The sequence below is a fragment of the Parus major genome, chromosome 21, assembly GCF_001522545.3.
Source record: "Parus major isolate Abel chromosome 21, Parus_major1.1, whole genome shotgun sequence".
Classification (NCBI taxonomy): Eukaryota; Metazoa; Chordata; class Aves; order Passeriformes; family Paridae; genus Parus; species Parus major.
The window spans coordinates 6,421,232-6,433,343 of NC_031789.1; the positions used below are offsets into that span (position 1 = coordinate 6,421,232).

General features: G+C 51.7%; 1 protein-coding gene across 1 annotated transcript in view; it reads left to right on the top strand.

The window, feature by feature from the left end:
- The window catches only part of NOC2L (NOC2 like nucleolar associated transcriptional repressor), a 20,236-nt gene that overhangs the window by 636 nt on the left and 7,488 nt on the right, over positions 1-12,112 (top strand). Inside the window, exons 2-12 of the mRNA XM_033519373.1 lie at positions 73-249; positions 681-852; positions 1,277-1,390; positions 1,940-2,057; positions 2,419-2,509; positions 2,950-3,028; positions 4,580-4,690; positions 5,660-5,773; positions 6,788-6,976; positions 8,985-9,124; positions 11,744-11,886. Of these exons, the coding sequence (XP_033375264.1) occupies positions 73-249; positions 681-852; positions 1,277-1,390; positions 1,940-2,057; positions 2,419-2,509; positions 2,950-3,028; positions 4,580-4,690; positions 5,660-5,773; positions 6,788-6,976; positions 8,985-9,124; positions 11,744-11,886 (1,448 nt within the window). The remainder of the gene's footprint in view (positions 1-72; positions 250-680; positions 853-1,276; positions 1,391-1,939; positions 2,058-2,418; positions 2,510-2,949; positions 3,029-4,579; positions 4,691-5,659; positions 5,774-6,787; positions 6,977-8,984; positions 9,125-11,743; positions 11,887-12,112) is intronic.

A 12,112-nucleotide genomic window follows, 5' to 3' on the forward strand; every position in this document is an offset into this window, starting at 1 on the left:
CACTCTTTCCCCCCTCACACACTCTTTCCCCCCTCACACTCTCTTTCCCCCTCACACACTTTCCCCCCGCAGGAAGCTGGCAGAGCTGAGCCTGGATGAGTTCCTCGCTGCCGGCTCGGACTCGGAGCAGGACGGCGGCTGGCAGGAGGAGGAGGAGGAGGAGGAGGGCGGCCGGGCCCTTCAGGGCGCTGCGAGGCGGCGGCGGCCGAGCGGGAAGGCGGCCCAGGGGCTGCAGGCACGGCCGGGCAGGTGAGGGCTGAGCACGGGCTGGGAGGGGAAGCTGAAGGAGCTGGGGGCTCCTGCCTGGAGCAAAGGAGCTTTTTGCTTTCCACAGCTCCCTGACAGGAGGGGACAGCGCCAGGTGGGGCTCTGCTCGAAGGGAACAGGGACAGGAGGAGAGGGAATGGCCTCAGGTGCACCAGGGGAGGCTCAGGTTGGACATCAGGAGGAATTTCTCCGTGGAAAGGATGGTCAGGCATTGGAAGGGGATGCTGTCCCCTTCCCTGGAGCAATTCCCAATAACTGAGAAAGAGATTTGTGATGTTTTTTTCCAGGTATTTTCATCTACCCCAGTGCAATCTGGTATTTTGCTATCAAGATTTCTTAATCATTAATGAAATGTTTTTCTTAGAGCCTCAGCAGAACTGTGGGCAGAGAATAAACAATTAAGTTTCTCCCAGCAGGAAGAAGGGAAAGGCATCTGAACACAAAGATCAGCTCTCCAGGCTGAAGGACAGAGACCCCGAGTTTTATAAGTTTCTGGAGGAGAACGATCGCAAGCTGCTGGATTTTGATGCCTCAGACAGCTCTGAGGAGGAGGAGGCTCTGCACAGACCCCCTGATACACTCGAGGTACCTGCTTGGGAATGCTGGGATCAATTAAATCCATGTGCAGTGTTTGTGTTCTAGTGCCAGCCCTGAATCACGGAATGATTTGGGTTGGAAAGGAACTTGAAAGTCACCCAGTTCCAGCCCCAACACCTTCCACTGTCCCAGGCTGCTCCCAGCCCTGTCCAGCCTGGCCTTGGATACTTCCAGGGATCCACAGGCAGCCACAGCTGCTCTGAGCACCTGTGCCAGCCCTCCCCACCCTCACAGGGAGGAATTTATTCCCAATATCCCATCCAAACCATTCCTGCTTTCCACAGAGTGCTGGCAACAGCATTAATCAATCAGCCCTGCCTGCCTCCCTCCTCATCAGCTGCTCAGTAAAGGAGCTGGGGCCAGGCAGGAGTTGTAGAAACCTTTCCTCAGTCTCTCCTGCTGGTCTCTCTAGGTAGCCAGTGATGAAGATGATGAAGATGAAGAAGAAGAAAAAGTCAAAAGGAAGAAAGTTTCCTTCATCCATGTGAGCTTGAAAATGGTGGAGGAATGGAAGAAAGCTGCCCAGGTGAGCTGGGAGTTGCAGCACAAAGCACTGGAGTGTTCTCTGCCCTGCCTATAAAAGGCCAGTTTGGGATTTGTTAATCTGGCACAAAATGTATGTCCCAAGCCCCCAGAGCTCTTGTGCCTTCAGCATGGCTGTCATTTCTCTTGGGCTGCAAGATTCAATTCCATATGAGGGAGAAGCTGCAGAAATGTGGCTCAGAAGAGGCCAGAATGATGAAATTTGGATTTTTCATCCTCTTGCTAAGCCTTTGGCAACTCCAGGAGCTTTCTTAGTCACATACTTAGCGATGGAATAGCTGAGGGGAATGAAGCTCAAACTGGAAGTCGCTTGCAGCTAATTAATTACTTCTCAAGCCTCAGCAATTAAAAGCCAATTTTAGGAGAGGTGAAGGCCACTGAGTTTGACACCTGCCTTGATGCTTGGGCACGGAGCTCTTTTTGGCATCAAAGCTCCAGTGAGTTCCAGTACTCCTGCCCCAGTCAGGAGCTTCAGAGTTCCAGGAGATCCCTTGCTTCTCCTCCTCAGCAACCTCTTTTCTTCTTTCCCCAGGGGAATCTCACCCCAAAACTCTTCCATGAAATCACCCAAGCCTACAAGGCAGCTGTGGCCACCACCAAAGGTGACAGTGGTGGCGACCCCAGCAAGTTCCAGGTGACTGACACTGCAGGTGAGGGAAGGGAAATCATCTGGGGGAGCTGAGCTGTGGGAGAGAGGGGAGATGGGCACTGGGAGGAGTTAATTCACCCTTTCCCTTCATTAAGGAGCTTAATCTTGCTGTGCTGCTCTGGGATCTTTCCTTTCAAGGGTGGGTTCTTGGTGCTGTTTCCTTGGAGAGGTGGCCGCTGTGCCTTCTAATCTTTGATAAAAAATTTGAATAGAAGGCAAACTGGGGATTTCTAGAAGGAAATGCTGGAGTTCTGCCATGGAAATTACTGGCTTCAGTTCCTCAGGGAGCCCTTTTCCCATTAGGAGAACCAGGAATACATGGAAAATCACTTACAAATGCTTTCCTGGCTTGTTTTACCCAGTGTTCAATGCCCTGGTGTCCTTCTGTATCCGGGACCTCTTCCTCTACCTGCACAAGCTGCTGCTCCCCAAAGCCCCCAAGAACAAACTCAAGTAAGTCTGGAGGGGTTGAGACCTCAGGAAAGCTTTGGGGATTTTCAGAGCTGCCTTTGACCCTGGGAAAGAGGTGCCAGCTCTTCCCAATCACTGAGTGCCTGATGATGCTCTCAGGGGTCTTCTTTTCTTCCCCCCAGTTGTGCTCCCTGCAGTATCAAACTGCAGGCATTTGCAGAGATGTGTGGCTTCAGGAGGGTCTGGAATTGCCTGGCTTGCACTCAGGGGACAGTTCAGGCACTGGAAATCAGTTTTCAGAGGAAGGGACCAACCTTTCAGTGTCCCTGCTGTGTCACCAGAGCGTGACCCCAGTTCACTCCATGCTTTGCAGGCAGTTGTTGGTGCAAGGAATTGATCTCACTGCTCATTTTGCTGCTGAAATCTGATTTATTTGGTTGGGTTTTTTTTTAAAGCTAAACCCACCTCTTGCTCCTTTCCAGAATGGTTCTCCCTTCCACCAGCCCCCTCTGGGGAAAGCTACGACTGGACATCAAAGTTTATCTTGGCTGTACCATAAAAGTAAGAAATAGCATCATTTTCTGTTTGTGGGGTCAGTCTGTGCCATGCTGGGCTCTTTAGGATATTTTGGAGTGAAGCAGATGGGGTTTGCCCCTCTGAAATTTGTGTTCATTGTTTCCCTGTGTTGTTTTGGAATTGTTTGGTCCAATTAGCAGTTTGGAGGTTCAGAGGATGCTTGGGTCAGGATAGATAAGGCAGTAAAGAAGGGTTGAATTAACATTCTGGCAGCTCTCTGTGTTTTAATTTGTCTGGAAGATTAATATTTAATAGGCTTTAAAGTAGTTTGCAGTCTGTGTTCCTGCGCTCTGCATCATTAATTCATTTTTTGGTGCTGTGATCTCTCCACTTGAGGTAAATACTGAGATGTTCTGTTGCTGATCTCACATGTGGCATCTCTGACTATGATAATGTTCCATCCTATCCATCCAAAATTTCTGGTGTTAGAGACAATTTGTGGATTATTTCTGAAGGAAACTCCTGCCCCCACTTAATTTTATTTTATTTTTTTTCCTTGAGACTGCTTCATCAGCATCCCCAAACTGGAATATTAAAATCAAACCAACGCTAAAACACTGACTCTTCAGCAGCTGAGGGAAGGGATAGCAGGAGAGACAACCCAAGAGCTGCTGTCCCTCAGCTGGGAGCTGGCACAATGACTTAGCAGAAAGAGCAATTTGATCAGGAGAGCTGGTTTTTTTTTTCATTTTCCGTCAAGCTGTGGTGCCTCTCTCCAGCAGCAGAGGATTGCAGACAAGGAAAAGCTGGGAATGCAGTGCCTGGGCTGACTCCTGAGAGCCCTCAGTCCCAGCCTTCAGCACAGTGGATTTTCTGGCACAATTTCTGAACAAAATCTTCTCCTTTTGGTGTGTCAGGGACTTGGCAAAGTCTGCTCAGTCCAGAATCTTTGCAGAGCAAGGAGGAGGCAGATTGAATGTGGACAAAACGTCTGTGCTGGTTCCAGCAGCTGGGGCTGCACCAGGCAGAGCCTCTCTCAGGGACACCCGGAGCTCTCCCTGTCCTCAGATTGGAAACTGGGTTTGTCTGCAGTCAGCTGAGCTGAACAAGCTGCAAGCACCAAGATTTGCTTGTCAAAACCTTTCCTTGAGAGAGAGTTAACCCAAATACCCAAAGTATTCCAGCTTCCCCCACAGAAATCCTGGAGAAGCCCAGTGTGCTGTCAGCCAGCTCAGGTGATGTTTCCTTGTGCAGACTGAGGGTGACTTTGGCCATTGGCAGTGAGGTGACATTTTGGTGTCCTGCACTGCAGATAAAATGGGATTTTGCAGTGTCCACAAGGGAGGTGCTGTGTGATGAGCTCAGGGGCCATGAGCCATGCAGCTGCAGCAGCCTGAGCTCCCATTTTCAGGCTGAGGGACCTGCAGGGCAGCTCTTCAAGCTGCCCTGTGTCTGCTCCTGCCCTGATCCAGCTGTTGGGCTTTCTGTGAGCTCCTTCCTGACCAAGGAGTGTTTGGAAGCAGCAAAATGCAGCTGAGAAAGGGAGGGCTGATGAGCCCTGCTTGCAAACTGGGGGTGTTTTCTTCTCCTCCACAGCTGCTGTCGTGCCTGACCGAGGCCTCAGTGGGTGCAGCAGTCCTGCAGCACGTGAATTCCACAGTTCCATATTACCTGTCCTTCCCAAAGCAGTGCCGGGCCCTCCTCAAGGTAAGGGGACGTGCTGGGATGTGCCATTGGCATCTGAGAGGCTTTTCCCCCCTTCAGCTGAGCCTTTTGTGGTATTTGGGCTGGATCCCCAGGCAGTTCAGTCCCTTGTAGCGTTTTGCTGTTGTTCCTGGAGAGCATTCCTGCCTCTCCCCAGGTGCCACGAGGTGATGCCAGGCTGAGGTGAGTGTGTGGGTGGCTCTGTTTGTAGCTGCTGCTCCCCAGGGAGGTGTTTTGGGAAGCTGCTTCCTGCTCCCAGATGGAGGAATTGCTGCCAGGCCCTGGGAATGTCTGTGCTGCCTCTCCACTCGGGGAGCTGGGGGTGGAATATTTCTGTGGCAGCTCAGTCACAACTGCTGAGCGTGAACAACAACACAGGAGCTGCGGGGGAGACACCCAGGGCAGCAGGGTGACAGCTGAGTGCAAGCTGCAAGGCAGCTCTGGGAGGAGGCAGGGAAGCCTTTGATGCTGGAGATGACTGGAATCACGCAGGGCTGGGAGGCTGGCACACCTCACAGCTGAAGGGCTGCTGCAGGCTTTTCTGGGAAGGCTTTTGCAGCCCTGCAGGAGCCCTCTCTGCTCTGCACTGCATCGCTGCAGGGGAGCTGACTGGTGTTGGGGGCACCAGGTGCTTCCTGCCAGGGCCAGGTGAACCTGGGGAGGTGGAGTCACTCAGGAGAGTTAAATGAGTATTTAACCACAGAAATAAAAGTTGTGTTTGTTTTAGAGGTGCTGGTTTTGGACAGGTTCCTTTATTGATCATGGAAACACCAGCCTTGGCTGTTGTGTGGTGTCCCAGTGAGAGTGTGAGGACAGAAGGGCTGCCAGTGACTGACTGACAGCACATTGTGTCACCTCTGTGTCACCTGCCTCCTGGCTGCCTTCTTGCTGGGAAGGAGCGAGGTTCAGGCCTGTCTGTGGAGCAAGGAGCTCTTTGTGGCTTCACTCACCTGTCTCTGTGTTTGACCCCAGCAAACCATCACTCTGTGGAGCACAGGGGAGGAGACAGTCAGAGTCCTGGCCTTCCTGGTGCTGAACAAGATCTGCAGGTACAAGAAGGAGGTTTACCTCAGCCCCCTGCTCAAGGTAAGCCAGGCTTTTATTGACATCTGCACCTTTTCTTCCTCATGTTATGCGCAAATATCTCAGAGCCTTGAGCTGCAGATGGGCACCTGCTGCTGGAGGTGATGCTGGCAGCCTCCAGAAAACCAAACAGGGCAGGAATTCTGTCAGGTCAGGGTGATTCCTGCTTCCCACTGCTGCCCTTCCTGCTGGGGGCACAGAGACCGAGCAGGGGAGGTCTCTGGTGCCTGATGAATATTCATCTTCCAGATTCCTGAGGGCTTTCCTGAATGCTGACATCCTCCTGAGCTGCTCTGACCTTTCAGCTGAGTTCCCAAGTGAATTCTCCTGCCTCAGTGGCACCTGAGCAGGAGAGCTGTGCCCAGCCATCCCCAGGTGTGCCTCAGACCCTCCTGCAGCCTTGTCATCCTGCTGCTGAGCAGTGGTGGGGACATCTCCAAGCTGAACACACTCCTGTGTCCCCTGGGAAGGAGCAGGCTGGGTTATTCCTTTCTGTCATTAAAGCAACACTTCAGCCCTGGTTTTCTGAGTAAAACCTTACTAAAGAAAGGCCTTGTAAGACATAGTTCAGGCCTTACTACTCCAGCAAGCTAGCCTGCTAAGTTCCCATAAGAGTAAAATCCTGTAACAGTGAAAATCTGATTATTCTGGTGAGAAAGAATTCTAAGACTGTAACTGTTAACAGCACCTATAAAAACTATCCTGATTCATTAAAAATGTGAACAGTATCTAAAAAGAGATGCTTCCAAGCACATAACCACCTCTAGTGAGATACCCAATCAAGGCAACAACTAGTTACCAACCAATTAGAATTAGGCACAATGCTTTTAGAAAACCCTATAAATTCGGGCTATAATTAATAAAGACACCTTCTTTTGCTGCTTAAGGAAGTGTGTGTCTCATCAATCTCTAAGTCAAGGGCACAGCGACAGTTTGGACGCAGCAGGGAGGGGCAGAGGGGTCTGGGAATGCTTTTTGCTCTGTTTCTCATGGTGGTTTCTCCTCTTCCCCTCACAGCAAATGTACATTGCCTTTGTGAAGAACTCCAGGTTCACCTCTCCCAACGTGCTGCCCATGATCAACTTCATGCAGCGCACGCTGACGGAGCTGCTGGCCCTGGACACACACACCTCCTACCAGCACACCTTCATCTACATCCGCCAGCTGGCCATCCACCTGCGCAGCGCCATGACCCTCAGGAAGAAGGTAGGCACCCCTCCTTGGTGGGGAAGGAATTTTCTCCCCCTTCCTAGGAGGAAATGTGTGGAGAGGAGGAATTGCAGTGACCACTTTGGTGGTGGGGGAGCCGTTGTTGGGGCTCCAGGGAGCATCTGGGAGTTGTCTGTGCTAAAATCTCAGCCAGGAAGGAGAAGAAATGGAAGCTTTGGGGTGACCTGAAAGGGGTCTTGGAGAAAGGCTCTGTCCAGCTATTTCCAAGGGCCTGCAGTGGCAGGATGGAGGGGGATGGATTCACACTGACAGGAGGGTTAGATTGGATACCAGGAGAAAATTCTTCCTTCTGGGAGGGTGGGGAGCCCCTGGAATGGATTTCCCAGAGCAGCTGTGGCTGCCTCATCCCTGGAAGTGTCCAAGGCTGGGTTGGATGGAGCTCAGAGCAGCCTGGGGTGGAGGAAGCTGTCCTTGCCCATGGGTGATCTTTAAGGTCTCTTTGAACCCAAACCCTCCTGCAGGGTGGGAGTTGCTTTTCTCTCCTACTTTCAAGAGTTTGTGCTGCACTTTCCACCTTGGACGCCCTTTTCCCACTCTGAGGCTGCTGTTTGCAGCCTCTGTTTCAAAACCTGCAGGTAAAGCAGCTTAGGAGCCACCCTGGGGTGTTGCACCTCCCCAGCAAAGTCCGTGCTGTTTAAAGGACTTAAGTGAACAAAGCAGCTTTGGGGAGCAGCCCTGGTTTCAGCCACCTCCAGTCTGACCTGGGAAATCTGAGTCAGCTTGCTAATCCTGGATTTAGTCCTGTTTAGCAAAACAGACCCCCCAGATTAATAGTTCAGCTGCCCCCAAACAGGGCAGGGTTGGTGCCCAGCTAAATCTCCTGGCTGGTCAGACATGGGGATAAATAAGCAGAGATAAATGGAGTCTGGGCTGCAGATCCCCTAATTGGATTGCACTGGCTCCTTACACCCTCAGTTGTGGCCCAGACAGGGAGTAAATCCACTTGATTTCACAGCTGGGGAGGGACTTCACACGGGAATGGCACCACCAAAATGTCCAAATGCAAGCACTAAGCCTGTTTAAATGGAGCAGGGGATGGTGGTGGAAGGTGATTACCAGAGCAGATTGCTCGTCTGTTCCTGTGCAGGAGGAGCTGAGAAAAGCTTTCTGGTACATCTCAGTGACCTGGGGAGAGCTGCCAGAGCCCTGCCATGTCCAGCTGTGCCTTGGCTTAAGTCCCTGCTGCAAGGTTTGGTCCAGTGGCTGCAATTAAAGGATTCTGTCCCTGTCTCAGGACACATGCATCCTGCTTTTCCATGCAGAAGAGATGAGCTGGGCCTTGAAAGTCTGGAAAAATCCACAAGTGGGGGCTGAGGCACCTTGTGAGTGCAGCCTGCTGTGGTTTTGGGCAATACCCGCGGAGCTACAGAACTTTTAGGGAAGGGTTTCCTTCAGGGACTCTTGCTCCAGATGGGCTTTTATTCAATCTGGCACTAAGAGCTGCTGCAGCACCTGCCCAGAGTCTTGAAAACAATGTCCTGGTGCAAGCCTTGGGCCACTCTTGGCCATGCTGCTGAGCCAGGCTGGCTCTGTCACTGCTGTCACCGTGTCACTGCTGGCCTGGTGCAGTGCTGGTAGCCAGAGCTGTGCTCTGCTGCCTGCCACTTCTACCCTGCAGCTACAAAAATGAAGCTGTCCTGGGTGATGTCTTTCCCAAAAGTGCTGGGCTGATCATTTGCTCCAGTGATCAGCTCGGGATTCCCTGTGCCTGCACATGCCAGTGCCTGCTGTGAGGCTGGAGCTCATCCTTCTCATAACAGCCACACCTGGGCACCAGACTGGTTTTATTCACTTGATTTCCTTCAGGCACTGACTGGTACCCAGTGAACTTGCTGCCCTGGGAATGGCAGCTCCAGTGTTGTTATTCCTCCCTGGGAATTGCAGTGTCCTGGATAAAACAAGCCTGGGCAGGAAGCAGGGTGAGCACCTGTCAAAAGCCACATTTTCAAATTTCTGCCTTTATTTTTTTCCCCCTTTCCTGCAGGAGAACTTCCAGTCAGTCTATAACTGGCAGTACATCCACTGCCTGTACTTCTGGTGTCGAGTTCTCAGCACCATCCACCCCAGTGAGGTCCTGGAGCCCCTGATCTACCCCTTGACACAGGTCATTATTGGCTGTATCAAGTGAGTAGAATTCTTAATTCTTTTTACTCTGCTTTGTGTTATTTTACAGTTATGTGATCTGGATTTAACCATGAATGGCCATCAAAGCTGCTTTTAATTGTAATTTTTCCAGCCCAAGATGTGTGTGAGCAGCTGTTTAGGTGTTGACAGAGTTGTGGCATGGGTTCTTCTTTCCTCTTTGTGTAAGAAAAGTCTCAGTCTGAATAACCTGAGCAGATTATCCTTGTAACTGCAAGGAAAATGATCTGCCTTGCTTCAGAAAATCCTCATCTGCAGCTCTGTAAATACATTTAGAAGCTGCATTTTTGGTGCCTGTTTGTTTGGATTTGAAGAAGTGGGACACAGTTGTTATTTTCAGGATGTCTGCTGAGAATTGCCTCCTCCCATCAGAGTTTGTGTGAATGAAATGTTTGTGCTCTGAGGTGGCTGTTAACAACGAGCTTTGAGGGAATTTTGGGATCTCTGGTGATCTCCCAAATCCTGTTAGCTCTGTTAACCAGATTCTCAGCTTTAAAACCCAGGGCTGGAGCAACTCCCCAGCAGTGATGAAGATAAGCAGATTTAAACGATCAGATAAGAGGATGCAAACATCCCTCCTGCCTTCCCCACTGCTCCTAGGATGGATCCAGGTGGCTTCCTACCTGTCCAGCAGATAAATCAGGGATCTGGGGCCGAGGAGAGGGGAGTGGGGAGAGGCTCAGCAGGTTCTTCAGCAGCCTGGCATGAGCTGCAGGTACTGCCTGGCGAGGCTTTGGAGGTTTGGGAACCCCCACAGATGGGTTTGGGGTGACCTCACTGTGGCCTTCCAGGACCTAAAGGAGCTACGAGAGAGATGGAGAGAGGATTTCTGAAGGATGGAGGGACAGGACACACAGGGAATGACTTTAAACTGAGAGGGTGGCTTCAGATGAGATATCAGGAAAAATTCCTCCTCCTCAGGGTAGTGAGGCCCTGGAATAGATTGCCCAGAGAAGCTGTGGCTGTCCCATCCCTGCAAGTGTCCAAGGCCAGGTTGGACAGGACCTGGAGCACCCCTGGGATAGTGGAAGGTGGCCCTGCCCATGGCACTGGATGAGCTTTAAGTCTCTTCCAACCCAAACCATTCCATGATTCTGTGATTCCAGCACTGGGGAAACAGAAACAGATCCCACCTGGATTCCTTCCCAAGCCAGGCTGGTGGCTGGGATGTCGAGGAGGCAGACTGGCAGGTGTGGGGATGCTGTGGCTCGGTGGGACAGGACACTGGTGACCTCTGCAATCCCTTTCTCCTGCTCCTGGTGTGCTGTGGGATTTATCCCGAGGGATGGACGGGAGGAGAATCCCATTCCCTGCTGTCCCCTGTGCCGGGAGGTGGCGCCTGGCTCCAGCACAAGGACAGTGTCCCTGTGTCCCTGGGACCTGCTCCATCCTCCCTGGGCTGCTTTTAACCCCTGTGCTGGCCCTCTCCTCACTGATGGGTGTTTGCAGCAGCAGAAGCTCCGCTTCTGGTATCCCTCTTTCCATAAACTTTTCCTGGCCTTGCCTGCTCGGGTTTGTGCCCTGCTCCCAGTCTGAGCTGTGGAAATGCAGCTGTTCCCTGGTGTGTGTGGTTAAATGAGGATTTTTGGATCCTGTGCATTCCAGCCTCTCAGCAGGTGCAGGGAAGGAAGCAGGGCCAGCCTGGGTGACCTGGAGCAGAGGATGAATTGCTGTGTCCCCTCTGGCCACCAGGGCTGTGACAGGATGGGCTGTGACAAATCAAACGAGCCTTGAGGCTGTTCCCAACAGCCTGGGAGAAGGGCAGGAGCCATTCCAAGTGATGGGAAGGCACTGGGGACCCTGCCAGTCCCCAGTTGGAGCTCCCTGAGCAGAGCTGGTCCCAGCAGTGTTTGTCATTCCCTGTGCATCCAGCCCCAGGATGTGGCACAGCCACGCACTCTGAAATGAATGGGTTTGGTTTACAGTAAATCCATACACTTAGCAGCTTTATTCCTTGATCAATTAATTCCTGAGAATGGCTTTCGTCATCTCCAGAGGTGCCAGAGCAGGCGTGCAAAGTAGATTTATTTCTGTAATGGGTCCAGTGATAATTATTTCACTATTTGGAAGGGGGATGCAGCTGATTTATGGTGCCTGGTCAAACGTTTTGATTTTGTGGGCTCTCCTGGATTGCTCAGCAAGTCCTTTGGGGAGGGAGGGGTTCATTTATCAGCTTGGGTCTGCCATCTGTGAGCTGTGGTTTAAAAACAACATTTTTAATGCTGGAGGCTTCTGTGACTTCAAGTGCAGGTCACTGAGTGAGGAGCTTTAGAATGGGACAGAAATGAGTTTTAGGGGTTGCTCTCCATTCTCTGCCTGCTCCTGGGGGAGGTGATTCTGCTCAGTAATTTTGACAGGCTCAACTTTTGTCTTAATTACCTTAATTATTTGAAATATGAGTGAAAGTCAGTCAAGGCTCTTCCCCCTCCTCCTCCTCCTCTGGGAATTTTATTTCCGGCTATGGGATGGCTTCAGCAGCCCAGGTTGCTGAGCAGATTTCTTCAGCAGGGTAGGAAATGCTTTCCTGTGTCAGTGGAGGCTGCAGGTGCAGTTCCTCTATCAATTTGTTATCATTTATTTTTATTTCTTTTTCCTGCCCAGACTGGTGCCAACGTCTCGGTTCTACCCCCTGCGCATGCACTGCATCCGTGCCCTCACCCTGCTGTCCCAGAGCACCAGGACCTTCATCCCCGTGCTGCCCTTCATCCTGGAGGTGGGTTGTTCCCTGCTGGCCCCTCCTCCCTGCTGAAAGCACTCACTGCACCCACCAGCAGCTCCCAGGGGTTCCCATTTTGCTCCCTAAAATCTCTGGAAAACAACACCAGACTTGCTGAGAAAATAGGATTCAACTTTTGTTGTCTGTGAGTTGTACCTGAGAGCAGCTGGGGGCAGAAAGGCATTCCCAGGGGGTTGAACTGGAGCAGCTGGGGGCAGAAAGGCATTCCCAGGGGGTTGAACTGGAGCAGCTGG